General features: G+C 51.9%; 1 protein-coding gene across 4 annotated transcripts in view; it reads left to right on the top strand.

The window, feature by feature from the left end:
* LOC138822712 (peroxisome proliferator-activated receptor gamma) overlaps positions 1-17,799 on the top strand; it is a 106,695-nt gene extending 88,896 nt beyond the window's left edge. For all 4 annotated transcript variants that reach the window (XM_070015587.1, XM_070015588.1, XM_070015589.1 and 1 more), the window contains 2 exons: positions 3,585-4,035; positions 17,346-17,799. In XM_070015587.1, the coding sequence (XP_069871688.1) occupies positions 3,585-4,035; positions 17,346-17,593 (699 nt within the window). In that variant the 3' untranslated portion in view covers positions 17,594-17,799. The remainder of the gene's footprint in view (positions 1-3,584; positions 4,036-17,345) is intronic.
* The last annotated feature ends 504 nt before the right edge of the window (positions 17,800-18,303 follow it).

The raw sequence follows: 18,303 nt of genomic DNA on the forward strand, positions 1-18,303 counted from the left end.
CGAGGGAAGGAAGGAAGAAGGGAGGGAGGGAGGGAGGGAAGGAAGGAAGGAGGGAGGGAGAAGGGAGGGAGGGAGGGAGGGAGGGAGAGGAAAAGAGACAGGGAAGGAGGGAGGGAAGGTGAGAGAGAAGGAGGAGGGAAGGAACTTTTCTTGTTCTCTCTTATTTACCTCTAAGCCCATTTTGCCATCATCTCTATGTTTCATATAGAAGGAACGCCATAGATTTATAATGAAGTTTAATCCTCCATAGACCCTGATTACCATGCTGGCTTTGGTATGTGGAACTACTTTTTTAATCAAAGTATATCAAAATAAAATTAGATCTCATGGCTCTCTCCAAGAAAAGCTGGTTTCCCTCTACAGCCACCTTTGGCTTCCCTGGAAGAACGCTGTGTGTCGCTGCCCCTTTCTGCACCCATTCTTGTCTTGTCCTGCCCTTCCCGAGAGACACAGTGTCACAGCAGCACAGTGGCCGTGGGCAGAGTCCCCCTGTGCCAAAGAAGCTTAGGCTCCGAGACCCCTTTCAAGACCACAGAGCCCTGCCCTACTTGGGGAAGCCGCCCGCTCTTTTGCTCCTTCTTCTTCATCATCATCATCGTCGTCATCATCATCATTATCATCTTCTTCATCATCATCATTTTTCTTAGCCAAGGCCCCTAGCAGTATGTGCACTTCAGGACCCACAAAACCTGCATCCACCCCCGGGGTATGTTCTGCTTGTGAATACGCTTGCTTTCCTGTGAGAAAGGATGCGCATCTAACCTTTGGATGCTGCATCAGCAAATATCCTCCTTGTTAGCCCCCCCTTGTTAGCGGGAGAAGTGTTTAAAAAAAAGTCAAGGCAAACTTGGAGGACGGCCCTTCCATCTCCAACGACAACTCGCCACGCACTGCCCTGGCTTTGTAAGAGATACAGAAACTTCACCGCAGCAGTGCAGAGCAGTATTGAAGGCAGCATTTAAGTATTTTTAAGGCAGAAGACTGTACCAAGAGAGCCCTACTGAGCAGGACAGTGACCTAACCAGCAAGCTGCACCTTCTTGCTCGGTTTGGGAAACAAAAGCGGCTGGGGCAGCGGCCTGTGGCAGGGACTGTGGGCTGCCTGCGGGGGAGGGGGCGTCACCCGTGCAGAGTGACAATTGACAAAGGCACCCAAAGGTGGAAAGGAAGAATCCACAGCGAAACCCACACTATCAGATGTGACTAACACAAATTCTTATCTGCTGTTCATTTGCATGCCGTATACCCAGAATTCATCGGCCAGTTCAGAACTTCTTTTTTTTTTTTTCCAGAAATTCTGAAAGTTTTCTTTTCTTCTCTTCTCCCTCCTTGCCCCCCCCCCACCAACCTCAAAAAAAAAAAAAAAAAAAAAGCAAAGCTGGACTGGCGTGGCATGTTGGTGAGAGGGCCACCTTCTTTCCCTGTCCTTCACTGTTTACTGCCAGGAAATCCTGACCAACATTGATTGCCAAGGGGTTAAAGTCACATTGTTGTTAAATTGGGAGAGAAAATTAGCAGGATTTTTGTGCCCTGTGTTCAACTATCCCGGAGTTTCAAAAACAGGAACCTGGGGCTTCATATGAGGGGACAGGGGAAGCAGCGGGGAAGCGTCACGCGGGTGAGGAACGGGGCAGCGTTCCAGATAAACTGCTTACTTGGAAGTGAGAGGCTATGGTGCGTGTGCTCTGTGCCAAGAATCTGCATGGTTGAGCAGAAGTCATCGGGACTGGGGGGCGGGCGCCGGCCTGGGAGCCGGCCTGGGTTCTGTTTGTTTACTTGTCTGTCCGTCTCCCTTCAACAATACAAGTCTGGAAAGCGAGAGAGGGATGGGATCAAAATGTACTCCAAAGCGTGCTCCAGGCAGGCTGGAAGAGCTCGGGCCCACTGGCACACCTGCCTGGGGTCCTCACGCCGGTCCTTTGGGGCTCGGTTGAAGTGCGTCTGGGGGTCGGGAAGTGTGTGCATGCTGGGAAACCTGCTCAGCCTCTGAGAGTCTGTGGTTTGCTGGGCACAGTGCAGGCGTGGGGAACTGGGGGGGACCTGGGCCTGGCCCAGTTCTCCACGTGTCAGGTTGCTCTAACCTCTCACCTCAGCCCTGCTGCCCTAACGAACGTTACTCACCCTCAGAGCACATGCATGTGCACAGGCGTGCGTGTGTGCACTGGCACACGTCTGCACGTGCAGCCCTGCCGAGCCCACGCACATGAACATGGGGCCATGGCTCCTCAATAAAAGCAACTAGAATTTCCTCTAGAGGAGAGAAGGAAGGCCCCAGGTGTATCCACTTCCTTGAGACCTAGACAGGGTAAACGACTTTGGCCCATCGCACCTACACACCTCCTTTGCCTGTGTGCGTGTGTGCGTGTGTGCGTGTGTGTGTGTGTGTGTGTGTGTGTGTGTGTGTGTGTGTGTGTGTATGCCAGTACCAAGGCTTGGACTCAGGGTCTTGTGAGCTCTCATAGCTGGTGCTTTACCACCTGACCCAGGCTTCCTGCCCACCTTTGTTGCTCATTCACTGGAGATAAAAGGATTCCTTGGACTTTTCTACCCAGACTGGCTTCAAACTGTGATCCTCAGATCTCAGGCCCCTGAGTAGCTAGGATTACCTGCGATTACAAGTATACAGCACACGGCTGTACACGTCCTTGAATAGGATGGAGGGTTGACTCTTTCAGAGTATGGTATGTTTGATGTGTGTGGAATATTAACCTCTCTCTTCCAGAGTGTGGCTGGTTCTACTCAAGCAAGTGAGAGGGAGAGAACTTCACTACCAACACAATTTGTTTTTGAAAACCACCTATTGCAAACCCGAGTAATTGGTGCATATATTTTATTGCCTGGCTGACTCATAAGGACAGTATTTAACAAATAAAAATAAGTTCAGGGTTTGGTATAATGTGGTAAAGTGCTTGTCTAGCATCCTTGAGACTCCTGGGTTCAATCCCCAGCACCACAAATAGTAATGAAAGTTCCAAACTACTTTTATTTTGTGGCTTTTTTTTGTAGTGTTTACCCACAGGCCCTTCTATGACTGCCTTTCCTGAAACAGATGGCTTTCAGAGCATTAAAAAAAGAATTAGACATTTTCTTGGCTCAAGATCTGTAATCTGCTTTCAGGGTGACTTTTATGGTGAAGTATATTTTATGTGCACACTGCATTTCATTTGCAGTCTGAGTAGATTGAATCTAAAACTGCAAGGTGGCTTGTATGTTCGAGTGAGTCTTTTCAGTCCTTGAGTTGCTGAAATGATTATTTTCTTCACTGAAAGAAGTCTAAATGAGTGTGTTGCTGAAAGTCGAGCTCCAAACAACAGAATCTGCATTGTCTTAAAAATGACATAGACATCTTTTAGGTAAAGGGTTAAGCATACCTGTGGAAAGAAACAGCCCAAAAAAAGAAAAGAAAAAGAAACAGCCCAAACCAATGCGCCATGTTTGGTCCTAGAATGAGAAGAATGTTCTCATGCTCGACCGTCCTTGTTCTACTTTAAAGGTGTGAGTGAGCCGAGCAAATGTGTGTAGGAGAGAAACAGATGCACCTGTGCCATTCCCAACTCAGCCACGTTTCCCCTTTCTCCTCTGCAGCCCTACGTCATTTACGACATGAACTCCTTAATGATGGGGGAAGACAAAATCAAGTTCAAGCTCATTACCCCCCTGCAGGAGCCGAGCAAGGAGGTAGCCATCCGCATCTTCCAAGGCTCTCAGTTCCGCTCCGTGGAGGCCGTGCAGGAGATCACGGAGTACGCCAAGAGCATCCCTGGTTTTGTAAACCTTGACTTGAACGACCAAGTAACTCTGCTCAAATACGGCGTCCATGAGATCATCTACACCATGCTGGCCTCCCTGATGAACAAGGACGGAGTGCTCATCTCCGAGGGCCAAGGCTTCATGACCAGGGAGTTCCTCAAGAGCCTGCGCAAGCCCTTCGGTGACTTTATGGAGCCCAAGTTCGAGTTTGCTGTGAAGTTCAATGCACTGGAATTAGATGACAGTGACTTGGCCATCTTCATCGCCGTCATCATCCTCAGCGGAGGTAAGCGGTCCATCCTCCGATTGTCCTGGAAGCGGGTGGGATGCAGGTGGGCTGCTGGCCATCTTTGCATTTGCGCCGCCCTAACTGGACTTCTCTGGCACAACATGCTAACAAGTATTGCCACGACCCACACAGAACCCCATCCATAGGTTTCTGCCAAAGGAACGCTGGGGGAAGTTCTCCCCAGGCTCATTTCTTCTCTCCCTCGTGGTATTCCCTCCCCCCAACCCTGGCTGATATCTGCCCCCTTTTCATTTTTCTTCGAGCTCTTTTTCCTTTCCTTCTCCAAGAAAGCCAATGTAACCTTGAGTTCCTTGAAGTCTTGATGTGGAGCGCTTAGCTTTCCCTGGTGGTCTGTGCAGCATGGAGAAGGCACCGCTAAGCATCTGGGTCCCCTTGGGCTCCCATCCCTCCACCAGCTCTGAACTGTGGTCCCACATCAGGGAGGGAGGTGCGTGTGTCAGCTGACCTCTGCCTCTTTGCACGAGAGCCCTCCCCTCTCTCTCCTGTCTCCTCGCCCTTCCCCCCCCCCAAGCCAGGAATAAGCTGAATGATTTGGCAGTTTGTAGAAATGTTAACCTTGCAAGTACATGATCTAATTCACTAAGCCAGCGCCAAAAGTCAGGCTCCATACCAGCCATTACTTCCATTTGCCACGCTCACGTGTCTAAATAGCATCAGAGGAAGTTTTGCTCTCATCCTTGAATACAGGGTTTGAAATGGTGGGGTCTCATGTTGAAATTGACTTCTGGTGAGCTTTTGCTGTGGACTCTGCCCTGTGCTTCTGTTTGTGGAAATTGGCTTGTGATGGGAGGGGAGAAGCAAGTATTGACTAGTCAAGAGATAGTTCCATAAATAACGTGATGGGATTTAATTTCATGTTTCAATGACTGGGTCTAAGTCATCCTGGTTTATGAAAGTTAAAAATGGTGCCATTGAAATGCAGATACTGTATAAACAACTTCCTTTTAGCCATAAACTGTCTTTATAATAGCCAAAAGTCCCACAGAGTGGACTGCTCTGTGTGTGTGTGTGTTTGTGTGTGTGTGTGTGTGTGTGTGTGTGTGTGTATTATGGTGTGGATGCTGGTTCTCAGAGTCTGGGCACTGTCCCTGAGCTTTTTGCTCAAGGCCAGTACTTTATTACTTGAACCACAACCTCACTTCTGGCTTTTTGGTGGTTAACTGGAGATAATCTCAGAAACTTCCCAGCCCAGGCTGGCTTTCAACCAGGATTCTCAGATCTCAGCCTCCTGAGGAGCTAGGATTGCAGGCAGGAGCCATGGGCGCCCAGCCATAAATGCCTTTTATCTGTACTTATAATGAAAAGAGAAAAAAAAAAACCACCCTGTGAAATATTTCTAAAAACGATTTGCCATCGACCGATTCCTACATCTTCAAAGCCAGAACCTTCCTAGCCAACGTTTGCTTTTGTAGATGAAGTCTAAACATAGAGACAGATAAGAAAGAACGGACTGGAGGCCGTGTTTGCTCAGCTCACAGGGATGCAGGCCTCGTCTTTACTCAGAGAAGCTGATGAGGTGCAGGCCAGGGAAAGAGATGCCCGATCGTGGTGGCCCATGGAGCGCCATGTCCACTCGGATCTCATCAGCAGATGCTGAGATCCACAGCCTACCCTGGGCCTTTTCCCAAGAAGCCATGATTGTCCACTTTTTTTTTCTTATCCTAGAAATTCAGAAAGGGAAAACCTTCATGTATGTAAGAGGCTCTGCTCCAGAAAATGAATTTCTGCGATGCATAGCATGACTTATCTTCCATTTGCTGGGAAGTAAGTCTATGGTTGTTTGAGTGGCTTCAGGAAGTTCCTCTGAGAATCACACTGGAGTTCTACGGTGGCGGAGGTGGGAGCTGTGGGACAGGAGGGTGGGGGGCTGGGACACTCGGAGTGGGGGGGTCCTTCGATTTTTAGATGAAAGTCATGATTTGACCAACTCAGTGTTTGCTGGGGAAATTGGCATCGCTCCCCTAAGCTGGGTGTTGTTCAACTGCACCCTTCGAAACAACTCATTTGACCTGGCCTCAGATCTGACCTGTGTCGCTCCCCCCCCCCCCCCCCCCGCACACACACACCAGGCACCCATTAGCTCCCAAAGGCAGCTTGTCGAGAAAGATAACCTCGTTGGTTCTGAAGTGCTCTCCTCATTCTGCTCTGAGCTTTGGGTGGGGGAGGGAGGAGGGCCGCGAGGATTCAACTACAGCAAAGAACAAGAGCGCTGCACACCCTCAGCCGGCACCCGTGACTATGGTCTGCGCGTGCGCAGTGCACCCAATGTGCCCCCTGCCTTTATCATCACCCCCTGGGACAGAGGGGAGACTTCAGCATTTGGCTGAGGTCTAATAACTAGGGAGCCCGGAACCAGGATGAAAGCTAGGTGTCCTCACAGCCACGGGCGCTGCCCCGTCCCCTCTGCCTTCCCTCTCCCGTCCTCCCCCCCTCCCCACCACCCTCCCAGCCTGTGGGGGAGACTCAGGGAACCACCTCCAGCAAGAGGATGTGTGCAGCTGGCGCCACGGCCTTGCGCCAGCCCCTAGCCGGCGGGGCCCGACTCTGCCCAGCGGCCAGTGCCAAGCGCAGAGCTCAGGAAAGCTGACAAACCAACCCCAGGGTAGGCCGAGCGGCAGGGACCCCCCCCCCCCCCCGCAAGCGTGCGGTGCCGAAGTAAAGAAAAGTGGAGGCCAGGTCCAGCTGGAACCCTGCGGCAGGAAAGGGCTCTTCTCGTTAATTCAAAACAGTTTGGAATCCATTTCAGCTCTCCCTTAACTTCCAAGACGCGAGGGAGGAAGCTCCCTGGATTTTACAGTGTATTTTTCGCGGCACGCGGCCATGGCCGTCTGAATGACTGAGAGGCCGCGTGTCACCGTCACCGTGGCTGCCGCCGACGGCCAGTCGCCACGCCCGCCCCTCTGGAGGCTGGCTCGCGGCACCCATCACCGCCACAGTCCTCCTTCTTTGCCCCAGCCCCTGTCCGAGGTGGTTCTGGAAAGTTCTGGAAGGTGTTGCATGAGGCCAGCCCTCTGAAGGTCCCTGGGGGCTCAGCCACGGACCATGACCACATTGTGGGTGCGAGGATGGGCCTGCTTGTTCACTTGCTAGAATTAAAGCAGAATGATGTCCAGAATACATGAATACATTCTTCTTGGAAGAATACTAGAAATCTCGTGATCACGGCTACCATTTGTGGATCAGGTCACTGAGCCCCTAGATGGGGAAATCAGAAATGTATAGAGATGATGGCACCTGCCCAAGGTTGTAGAGTGACTAATTGATGAGATGCAAGTTCAGACCCAGGCGTCTGGGACTTCAAAGTCAATGCCCCTGTGCCCAACACTGAGCATGGTGCCGGGGGGGGGGCTCACGTGCCCCCAGTTCAAGCCCCAGTACTGGAAAAAAAAATCAACCATTAGATTCTACCTTGCCTCTATGTGCAGTGGTTCACACCAGTAATCCCAGCTACCCAGATGGTTGAGATCTGGAGGATCCTGGTTTGATACCTGCCTGGACAGAAATGTTTGCTAGACCCAATCTCCAAAATAACCAGCACAAAGCAGGACTGGGGGTGTGATTCAAATGGTTGAGTGCCAGCCAAGCAGGCACATACCCTAAGTTCAAATCCCAATGTACCCCAAAAAATAAAAGGTTCAGGTTATGGTTTGGGTATATCGCTCATTAATCTTGTCTTCACGGACTTAAGTCCTTTGGCTTTGAACTGTGCTGGGCCCAGGGCCAGCAACAAGGCCCAACGCTGCTGATGGGGTTCTTGACTCAGCCAGCCAGCCAGCACCTGGACCAAATCCAGGACACAGTGGCGTTGTTTGCAGAACTCTCCATGAAAATGAGCGGTAAACTTTAAATAGCTAAGTAAACACATTGCCACCTAATCAGATACCATCTCATACCAGGTCCTGAGTAAATAAGAGGCTGCAGGAAAGGGTAGAGGTGGACACTTAGGACTGCTGACACCGTCCACCGAGTGCGTTCATCTCATCCTGCCTGGACAGACCACCCAGGAGCATGGCCGTGGACTGCCAGCCCTCTGTCCTTATCCCCCTGCTCCCAGCTCTAAAATGCCAAGTGACAGTCTTCTGTGTCCCCGCTGCTGCTGCTGCGTGCCCAGGCCGCGCGTGCTCAGCCCAGTGGCTCATGATGGTGTTGGGGAAGCCCAGCTCAGGGACTCAGCTCACCCGGCCTGTGGCCCGGCCTCCTTGGGCATTCAAGAAGAAATCAGAAAGATTGGAAAACATAGGCAATAAGCCAGCATGTGTGTGTATGTGTGTGTGCACGTGTGTGCGTGCATGCATGTGCGTGCTTGCGTGTGCGTGTGCTTGCCTGCCCGCACACACGTGCTCAGTGCCGGGGATTGAACCCAGGCCTCCTGTGTGCTGAGCACGTGCTTCTCACCCAGTTCCTGCCCAGTCCCCACCCCAGCCTCCCCCCACCACACACACAGCTAAATATTGAACTTCCTGCTCCACACAGTGCTGGGTGCCAGACCTCGGGCCCAGCCTCTGTGAGGCCGGTGGCTTTTTCTGACTCCTCCCGAGATACTGGGAATAAGCACCGCCCTCTGACTTCTCTTGGGCAGGACAAGTAGGGTGATGGCAGGGGTGAGATGGGGGAACCCCAGCCTGAGGCGTAGGGAGGAAGAGAGTCCACAGGGTTCTGCGCAGTGACTCACTCGGAATCATCTAGAAATGTCTCATTCATAACCTTATGCGCTGGGTATGACTGGGGAGGGGTACGTGTATGAGCTCTCCACTGATACCCCAATACTAAAACCTAGGGAGCCAGGATGGGGGGGTGATGCGCCTGGAGTCATCTGACAGATGGGGACATGTGTGTACCCCCAAAAGAGAGCGACTGCATGCGCAGGCCTTGTCCCTGACAGAGCATAGAAAGTGCCGGCTCTGCCTGCCCTGGCCCTCCCCCGGGGCTCCTCTGGGTGAGCCAGCAAACCCTGGAGTTGGGGCACAGACACCCTAAGATGGAAAGCCAAACTGCCCAGTCACCATCCCGCACCCTCCCGCCGCTCGCTGTTCAGAGCACTTTAAGGTTAGGGCTCTGGTTACACTCTGGGTGACCCCAGGCTGCCCTTCATGGAAGGGCCTCATTCGCTGGTCCCCTGCAGGGGAGGACGGAGGCCCCAGGGTGCCCACATCAGGCCTGGGCTTCCGGGAGGCAGGGCTGGGTGGCGGAGCTCTGGGATGAGCTGATGGGGGTCCAGCGCCCCCCCACCCCCCCTGCGGCTCCTGAGCCCTGCGATTGTGGATAATCACTCACCCCCCCGGCCTTCCTTCACTTATCCATGCCAGTGCAGTACCAGTGTGCGGCCTCTGGCGCCCGGCCTAGGACGCGGTGTTCAGCGCGAGGTAAATGCCGATTTCTGCCCTCCCTGCCAGGGCCATAGAATGGGCAGTAGCCCCAATCCCGGCTGCCAGTCAAAGGGCTGGAAATTCCACCAGGCGCTCTCCTGACCCTCCCCCCTCCTCAGTGTAAGGCCCCTGGGGAGACGCTAATCCCTTTATCAGGCAGCACTTGAAGGGGATTAGTTGTGGATTGAGAACAAACCCACTGGGGGAGAGATTCTGGGGGAGGAGGTGTAAAACCACTGCTTGCCCCCCACCAAGGATGCGGCCTGGGCTGGGCTGGAGGCCCGTGGGGTACCTGCTCCGACTCCGGTGCCTCTGGGGCGGGGTGTGCATGGAGTTCCGTTCTCTACCCCAGGTTCCCCCTCCAGGGGAAAGAGAAGCGCTGGGAGGGGGTGCCAGGCATGGTGCCCCGCCTCTGTTTGCCCAGTCTGGCCTAGGCCCCCTGCCCCGGGCTTTCCCCTCGGCTCCCCCTTCCCTAGCTCAGCATAGCAGAGCTTTAAGCTCTGTGGTGTCCCGTCGACCCTTCTCTTCCCACTTCCTTCGGCGTCCTCCAGCTCTAGCCCCGTTCATTTCCAGTCTGGATCTAGCCAGTTCTGGGCGCGGAAGGAGCAGGTGGGTCAGGAAGGGGGTCTGCAGGCTACAGGCCCTGAGAAAATGGAACGCTGAGTGACTACAACAGCCAGGCCCTCACCCTGAGGGCCGGGACGGAGGGACACCAGCACTTCCCAGGGCTGGGTCCTGGGTTGTACTTTGGGAGATGGGGTCAACTAATGTGGACCCGCCCCTGCGTGCGCAGATACAAAATGATTGGCTGGGTTTGGTTTCATGGTGGTGTTCCCCTCCCACTGTCTTAGCTAAATTCTTTATAACTATACATAGTTGTTATCAGACACAGACAGAGAACGCTTTGATTCCCGTGTGGCCATTGCCAAATAGGGGAAGTGTGGGGTGTTTACCTGAGTCACTGCGAGAGGCCAGACCACCAATAACAGAGCTGTGTGCATCATGTGCACGCTCATGCATGCTGTGTACATGCACATGCTTGCACACGCGCACACACCACACGTGCACACACACACACACACACACACACACACACACACACACACACACACCACGCATACAGAGTCTCTGCACAGCCTTGGCCAGAGCCTTGGGCCTCTCTCAGTCCTCCTCAAACCTCCCTGGGTACTTCTCAGGCCTCAGCATAGGGCAGGCTCACCCTGCTAGTGCTCCTAATAAATCCTCCTCAAGGATCAGAAAGGAGGGGGGCAAAAAATCTACAAGAGCTGAGAAAGAAAGAAAAGGCTGAAAATAAAAGAGAGCAATGAAGGGAGGAAGAGCAGCAGCAATAGAAAGATACACACACACAAAGCCAAGAGAATGGAGCATGAACGGCCATGCTCTGTAGATTAGCTCTTTAATCCTCAGGACAGCATGGGGAGTTCAATCGCTCATTCTCCTTTATGCTCACCTGTGCTGTGGCTGTTGTTCTGACGCTCCAGAGCCCTGTGCATGCTTGGCAGGCACCCTGCCTCCAAGCCACACCCCCCAACCCCTCATTGAAGATGGAGTCTTGCCTTCCTGTTTTCTGGTCTGAAGCAGTACTCTCGCCTGAGCCTTGCAAGTAGCTGGGGCTATAGCTCCAGCCACTGCACCACCATGCCTAGCCAAACTCCATTTTTATTTTATTTCTTTTAATGAGAGAAAACTGAAATACAGAGACGTGAAGGGACTTGCCCAAAGCTAGCCCAGGAGTAGGTTGCCATGTTGGGATCCCAGATACCTCTGTAGACCAGTGCCACTTGCCACTGGTTGAACATCCAAGTCACCTGGAGCTTTTGCAGCTCTTGAAGGCTGGGTGATAGTGGCTCACACCTGTAATCCTCGCTATTCAGGAGGCTGAGATCTGAGGATGGCGGTTTGAAGCCAGCCTGAGCAGGAAAGCCTCAAAGACTCTTAACTCCAATTAACCACCCAAGAGCCAGAATTTGGTGCTGTGGCTCAACCTTTAGGGCACCAGCCTGGAGCAAAAGAAGCTCAGGTGCAGTGCCCAGATCCTGAGTTCAAGCCCCAGGACTAGCAGGTCACACCCCAGTCTTAGGGACAGGACCCACACATGCGATTGTGTTTGTTCTCCCCAGATTGTGACGATCGATCGCATGGCAGGCCCAGCTCAGTGCAGCCTGCAGCCTGCAGAGAACTTGGGCGGAAGGTTCCTTCCTAGAGGAAGGCTGGGGCAAGAACTGCTGTGGCCAGGTCACTTCGGTCTCTTTGCTGTCCTCACCCTCTGTCCAAAGCTCACCATGATTCTGACCATCAGATGGGGAAATCCCCCCTTCCCCTCCAGAGGCCCTAGCCTTATTTCTCTAAGAAAGTAGTAACTTTTGTGAGTACCACGGCTTTGCTTGTTTTTGTTTGGTGACTGTTCTTGTGACACAGTAAAGGGCCATACAATGAGGGAAAGGAGAGAGGAAGCGTAAAAGGAAGCTCAACTGCAATTGAGTGCTGACTGGTGGTAGCCCCTCTTCCTGCTCCGTTCACTCCAAACCTGCACTGACTTCCTTCGTGGGTTATAGGCCATCCCCGCCGCCCGGACAAACAGACTTTCTCTTCTACACACAGTAGGTGAAGTCCGCCTCAGGTCAGGCTATATCAAGGCCAGTGGGGAAGGAGGAGAAAGGCCAGGATGGTGGCTCTCAGAGCAGAGACAAAATGAGCCCTGTTGGGGGTGCTTCCTCCCCTCTCCATCAGGGGAGTCCGTTGTAGTGAGCTGGGAAGCCTGACGCAACCTGGCGCTTGCAATGGCCTGCCTGCCCCAGTGGGCAGGTCCAGGGTGGGGAGTGAGGCCGCATTTCAGATAAGCTGAACACTCAACGCAGAACCAGATCTGGGCAAGATAGAAGCTTTGGAGACCTGCTCAGAACCAGCAGCTCACCCTAATCAATCCCAGGGCTATGCCAAGGAGACCAGAAAGGTTTATTTCCCAATTCTTCACAGCCAGGGGAGTCAGGAAGGAGTCATTGACTCCAGCCTCCCAGCGCGCATGAGTCAACAGGCGCCGCCCCCAGAGGGCTGCTGGGCTGCCTGGCCTTGACCTCGGCGGCTGCAGGCTCTCCTCCTACCTGGGAAAGGTGCAGGGAGAAGGTGGGCCGCCCTGCTTGCAGGGGCGTAGAGGGGGAGAGGACGCAGGGCCGCGCTGGTGTGGAGAAGGAGCGTGGAGAGGGAAGCGGGAAGGAAGGGCGGCCTGGAGAGGGGGCCTCTGCCCTTGACCTGACACCTTTGAGGCCTGGTTTTCGGCGTTGATCTGAACTAAGCCATTTGTTCTCAATGTTCATCTATAAGCCTGTTAATACACTTTTCCAATCCAATTCCTGAGGGCCCCCCCCCCCCCCGCCCACTGCGTACTAGAGGGAGTACATAAATTGAATTTGGGAATGCGGGATTTTGAGGGAGCTCGTCTGTGCACAGAGCCTGCACTCGGTGGAGCCCTGAGTGGCAGCGCCCCGATCTGGAGCTGGGGGAGGATCAGGAAGGAGGATCCTATCTCCTGCACTCCCTCCTTCCCCGAATGTGCTCCCTCACCGCCCAGGCTCCGTCGGGGGATGGTGGGAATGGTCCACAAATGATCTAACTTGTCACTAGAGAGAAAATAGCCCGAATCTGTGGCCCCGGCGTCTCAGCCCCTCAGCCAAACATCATCCATCACATCATAAACGCTCACTTGCCAAAGAGGGGGTTGAAAATCCAAACCAGATCCTCTCCCTGTTCTCCAGCGCACTGCACCATGGGGCCAAGTTTCCAGCGAGCACAGTCATTGCCGTGGGGGCGTGGGGGGTCGGAGTCTGATAAGGGAGACCTCCTAGATTTCACATGATGACTTTGGCAGCATTCACCACCCCCCCCACCATCCCGGGGCTGCTTAAAAGACAGGGCAAGGAGCAGAGGCCAGGGGAGCCGGGCACCCACTTCCCACCTGGTGGGCCTGGCCCCACCAGCACGAACTCACAGGGCCACCGACCGGCCTTTGAAATCACCAGCATGGTGTGGGGGAGGGGGTAGGTTAAGCTAGGGACCACGGGAATCCAGCTTTCCCTGAACCCCCAGTGGGTCCTTCCTGGGAAAGGTGCCGGGCTGGAGCTGCAGGCCAGGCCTACACATTTTGTTTCCTTCTCATCATCTGACTTTTTTTATTCTTTTGCTGATGATTCCAAAATTAAATGCTGAAATGTTTAAAAAAGAAAAAGAAAGATACTTCATTTGACCCATGGAGGTCGGGGGAGAAGTCAGAGGAGGGGGGGGAGAAATCAGAGCAAATGCAGTAATGAAGTTAGTTTAGGGGTGTGTGGAGCTCTGAAAATCCACCCCCCCCGCCCCCCCACCCCCTGGGACCCTCGGGCTTCTCTGTGGCTCTCCTGAGCCTGGCCTCGTGACTAAAGATGACAGGCGTGTGCGCCCTGCAGTCCACCCGAGACTTCCCCGCGGCTTTGCCTCCAGGCCTGACAATTGGGCTTTTCCAGGCAGGGCGCTTGGCCAGACTAAGCTTGTCTCTCTAACTCATCCAGCCAAAGGCTTCCTCTGGGTCCCGGTGGCTCAGGACACAGCCTCTGCTCCCACGCCTGTACTAGCCAACAGGGGAGGGAGGCAGGGAGGCAGGGAGTCCGAGCCTGCGGGCTTCCATCCTGACTACAGCTTTGCTCTCCACAAAACTCACCCTTTCCTCTGAGACTTCATTCCTTCTCCATCCCCCCCCACCTTTGTGAACAGTGAGAGGACAAAGTCAGGTTTCCTCAGACCCCTCGCTCGCTCCTTAAGTAGACTCCAGCATGGTTACGATTGGGGTGTTTATCGCATCCCTCCATCAGAAGAAGGAGATGGGGAGGAGACGGGAGAAGAGGAAGGAGCCAAGGTGGATGGAACACAGACCCAGGTTCGAAACCATGCCTGTGGCCACCGTGCAAAAGGAAAACAGGGAAGCAGGCATCATGCAAGAGGTCACTGAGGAGCTTGGAACAGAAGTACCTCAAAACGATAGATAGACACAGAGCGCCAGCCAGGGCGAGAAGAGCTCCCAGGGATACTTAAAGTAAGGCAGAGAGAACTGTGTGGAGAAGGGGAAGGAAGGGGGAGGGAGAGCCACAGGGGGGAGCTAATCCTTGAAGTCAAAGCAGGCCCCCACAGGCCTTCAGGAGGAAACCTAACACTCCTAACTTCACGCAGCCCAGCCCTTAAGCACCAAATCCAAAACTCTTTGCTTGTATAACTCAGATTAAAGATGAAATAACAAGATTTGTAAGAGGCTATTTAGATGGAGCAAGGAGCGATGGATTTATCAAAGCCCGGCAGTGTTCTTCAGAGGAAAGACCTGGAGCCCCCAGTGCATTGATTTAGGAAGCAGGACACCCCAAAGCGAAAGAGCTACCTTCCACCTTTCTGGAGTTCCTGAACTAAGAATTTAGTAAAAGGCGAAAGATTTATACGATCTGAAGAGAAACCAGAGTATTGAACTAAGAATTTAGGAAGGGGGAAAAAAAACCTAAAACTTGTTTCTTATTTTATGTTTTTAGGAGAGTTATATAAATTGGAAGCAAAATACAATTCTCTAAAGTTGATTGATAAAATCAAAAGATCTATTTTTTAAGAAAGAAAAATAATATGACCATCAGACTTTTAAATGAGAAAACACACAATTAAAAAGCATTAAAGCCAGGCGCCAGTGGCACACGCGTGTAATCCCAACTACTCAGAAGGCTGAGATCTAAGGATCACAATTTGAAGCCAGCCGAGGAAGGAGAAGTCCATAAGATTCTTCTCTCCAATTCATCACCAATAAAGCTGGACATGGAGCTGTGACTCAAGTGGTAGAGTTCTAGCCGTAAGCAAAAGAAAAAAAAAGCTCAGAGATAGCACTCAGGTCCAGGCTGGCACACACACAGAAAGCAAAGGTAGGGGCAGAAGGATTTTGAGTTCAAGACTAGCCCAGGAAAAAACAGCAGGAACAAAAACAAAATAAACCTACCCAAAGTACACTGCATGGAATCATCACAATGAAACACCCATGTGCTATCAAAGCATACTAGTAAGAAGCTCAAAAAAGAAGTAAATAAATAAATAAAAATGACAGTGGTGGATTGCTTCCTAGTAAGTGCAAGGCCCTGGGTTCAGGCTACAGTAGCATTAAAAATAAAATATCCAGGCACTGGTGGCTCACACCTGTCATCCTAGGTACTCAGGAGGCTGAGATCTGAGGATCATGGTTCAAAGTCAGCCCAGGCAGGAAAGTCCATGAGACTCTTATTTCCAATTAACCGGAAGTAGCGCTGTGACTCAAGTAGTAGAGGCTCACCTTGAGCTGAAGAGCTCAGGGACAGTGCCCAGGCCCAGAGTTCAGGCCCCGCAACCGACATAAAAACAAATAAATGAATAACTTTAAAAAATTTCAAAACAATATAGATAGATAGATCTCCTTAAGCTAAGGGACATAAATAATAGATTCTTGATGATAAAAGAAAATATCATATACAACTTTATTCCAGTATAAATTACAAAAATTCCCAGGACTCAGGAGGCTGAAGAAGGATCTCAGCATTCAAGGCTGGCCTGGCCTATATAGAAAGATCTGTCCTCAAAGTGCCAAGATAATAATTTACTACTCCAAGTTTATAGGATTTGGGGAGCCTGAATGGATCTGAATCCATGGAAGGAAAATGAGAGGTAGTGCAGGGTTTATCGCAAGGTGAGATGGTACTGCAGAGGAATTCCAAGAAACGCACAAGGAGCAGGTGGCGAGCCCGGAGAATTGGAGCAGGACCGTCCAGCTCCGGTACACACAGCTAGTTAATACTTCCACCAGCAAAAGATGCCACAGAAATAGAGCCCTCTGGACCAACAGCAGCTACAAAATAGAAAAACCCTAAATGAAATATTAACAAATGAGTACCAAGGTACCAGGAAACCGATGGCTACACCTCACTCTGCTAGGTTTTAAGATAAAGCCGTATCTCTTCAGATACCCTATCTCTCTCATGAGAGAAATGTTAAAAGCCTTTGATAAAATTCAACCAACAACTCCTCTCTAAAACAAATTGAAAACTTTAGAATTCTTGGAAAGCCAGGAGTGAACCCTATTTACCATAATCTCTAGCAAACAGCAGTACTGGGGGTAAACAATTGGAAAGGTTTCCTTCCACAGGAGGCGTGAAACTCGTGTCACGCCAGTGTGGTGGGACCTGCGTACGTCCCAGCTACTGGGGAAGATGAGGAAAGAGGATGGCGGAGGATCCTTGGAGCCCAGCAGTTCAGAGCCAGAGAGCCTGAACAACGCCGTGTGTGTGTTTATGCATGTACGCGTGTGCGCATGCACCCATGAATGCTTGCATGCGTGTGTAGAGATCGGTGAACACTACCTGCAGTCTCCCCACTTAGAAGAAATCACTGTTAACATATTGGCTGGGACAGGAGTCCTTCCAAACCATAGCAGTCTTTAAAAACTACTTTATTGTATTGAAAGTGCAATATTCTATATTGAGAGAGAGAGAAAAAAAAAAAGACAAAGCCATTTTAAAAAAAAGTGTCTTTGTCAGTTCATCCCACCGACGAGCTGGAGTTGGAGGTAGACTCACCGAGGACAGGCTGGCCCTGGAGTGTGGAGCACCAGCCACAGAGTCAGTCCCAGAGGGAGCACTGAGACTCTTGCCTTCAGTTCTGTCCCCCAACTTTTTACCTGTTTGTGGCTCTCACCCCACCTCCTCGCTGTGTTTGTGAAGCAGAGCAGAGGGCAGGTATAGCCCAGTGGTATCGGCCTGCCTGCGCCCAGCAGGTGCAAAGGCCCTGGGCGCCACACACAGGTGTGCGACCTGGAGCCGCCCAGGCCCACAGAGCACCCGACTGACCCTCCTGTTGTGGTTTCCGATTTTCCCCCAGACCGGCCGGGCCTGCTGAACGTGAAGCCTATTGAGGACATCCAGGACAGCCTGCTGCAGGCGCTGGAGCTGCAGCTGAAGCTGAACCACCCCGAGTCCTCCCAGCTGTTTGCCAAGCTGCTGCAGAAAATGACGGACCTCAGACAGATCGTCACGGAGCACGTGCAGCTGCTGCACGTCATCAAGAAGACGGAGACGGACATGAGCCTCCACCCACTGCTGCAGGAGATCTACAAGGACCTGTACTAGCCCGCAGGAGGCTGGGCTGGGCAACAACGCCCCACTTCCACTTGCACTATTATCTCCAGCCAAAACAAATCCGACACCTAAGAAATTTACTGTGAACAAAAGCATTAAAAGCGGAAGGTTTTAGAATATGATCTATTTTATGCATATTGTTTATAAAGATACCTTTACAATTTACTTTTAATATTAAAAATTACCATGCTATGAAACTGAGGAGAGTCTTGGAAAACTGTGTCTGGTGTGTTTCTCCCCCCCCAACCCCCTACCCCACATCCTGCCCTCCCCAGGGGCTTCTTTTGGTTCCTTCCTCCCTTCTTTCTTGGCCATTTAAAAAAATATGAATGGAAGCTGGGCGCCAGTGGCTCACGCCTGTCATCCTAGCTACTCAGGAGGCTGAGATCTGAGGATCACGGTTCAAAGCCAACCTGGGCAGGAAAGTCCGAGAGACTCTGATCTCCAATAAACCACTCAGAAAACCAGAAGTGGTGCAGTGGCTCAAGTGGTAGAGCACTTGCCTGGAGCTGAAGAGCTGAGGGACAGCGCCCAGGCCCAGAGTTCAAGTCCCACAACCCCCCCCCCAAAAAAAATATATATGGATATATATATATATATGAATGGAACTACTGATAGACTTTGTTCTCTATGAATTATTTTCTTTCTTTACTCACAACTTTTATAAACTCCCTGTCTGCCTTAATCACAACTAAGAGAGG

This window comes from Dipodomys merriami, unplaced genomic scaffold, assembly GCF_024711535.1.
Source record: "Dipodomys merriami isolate MVZ:Mamm:240054 unplaced genomic scaffold, mDipMer1.0.p SCAF_114, whole genome shotgun sequence".
Classification (NCBI taxonomy): domain Eukaryota; kingdom Metazoa; phylum Chordata; class Mammalia; order Rodentia; family Heteromyidae; genus Dipodomys; species Dipodomys merriami.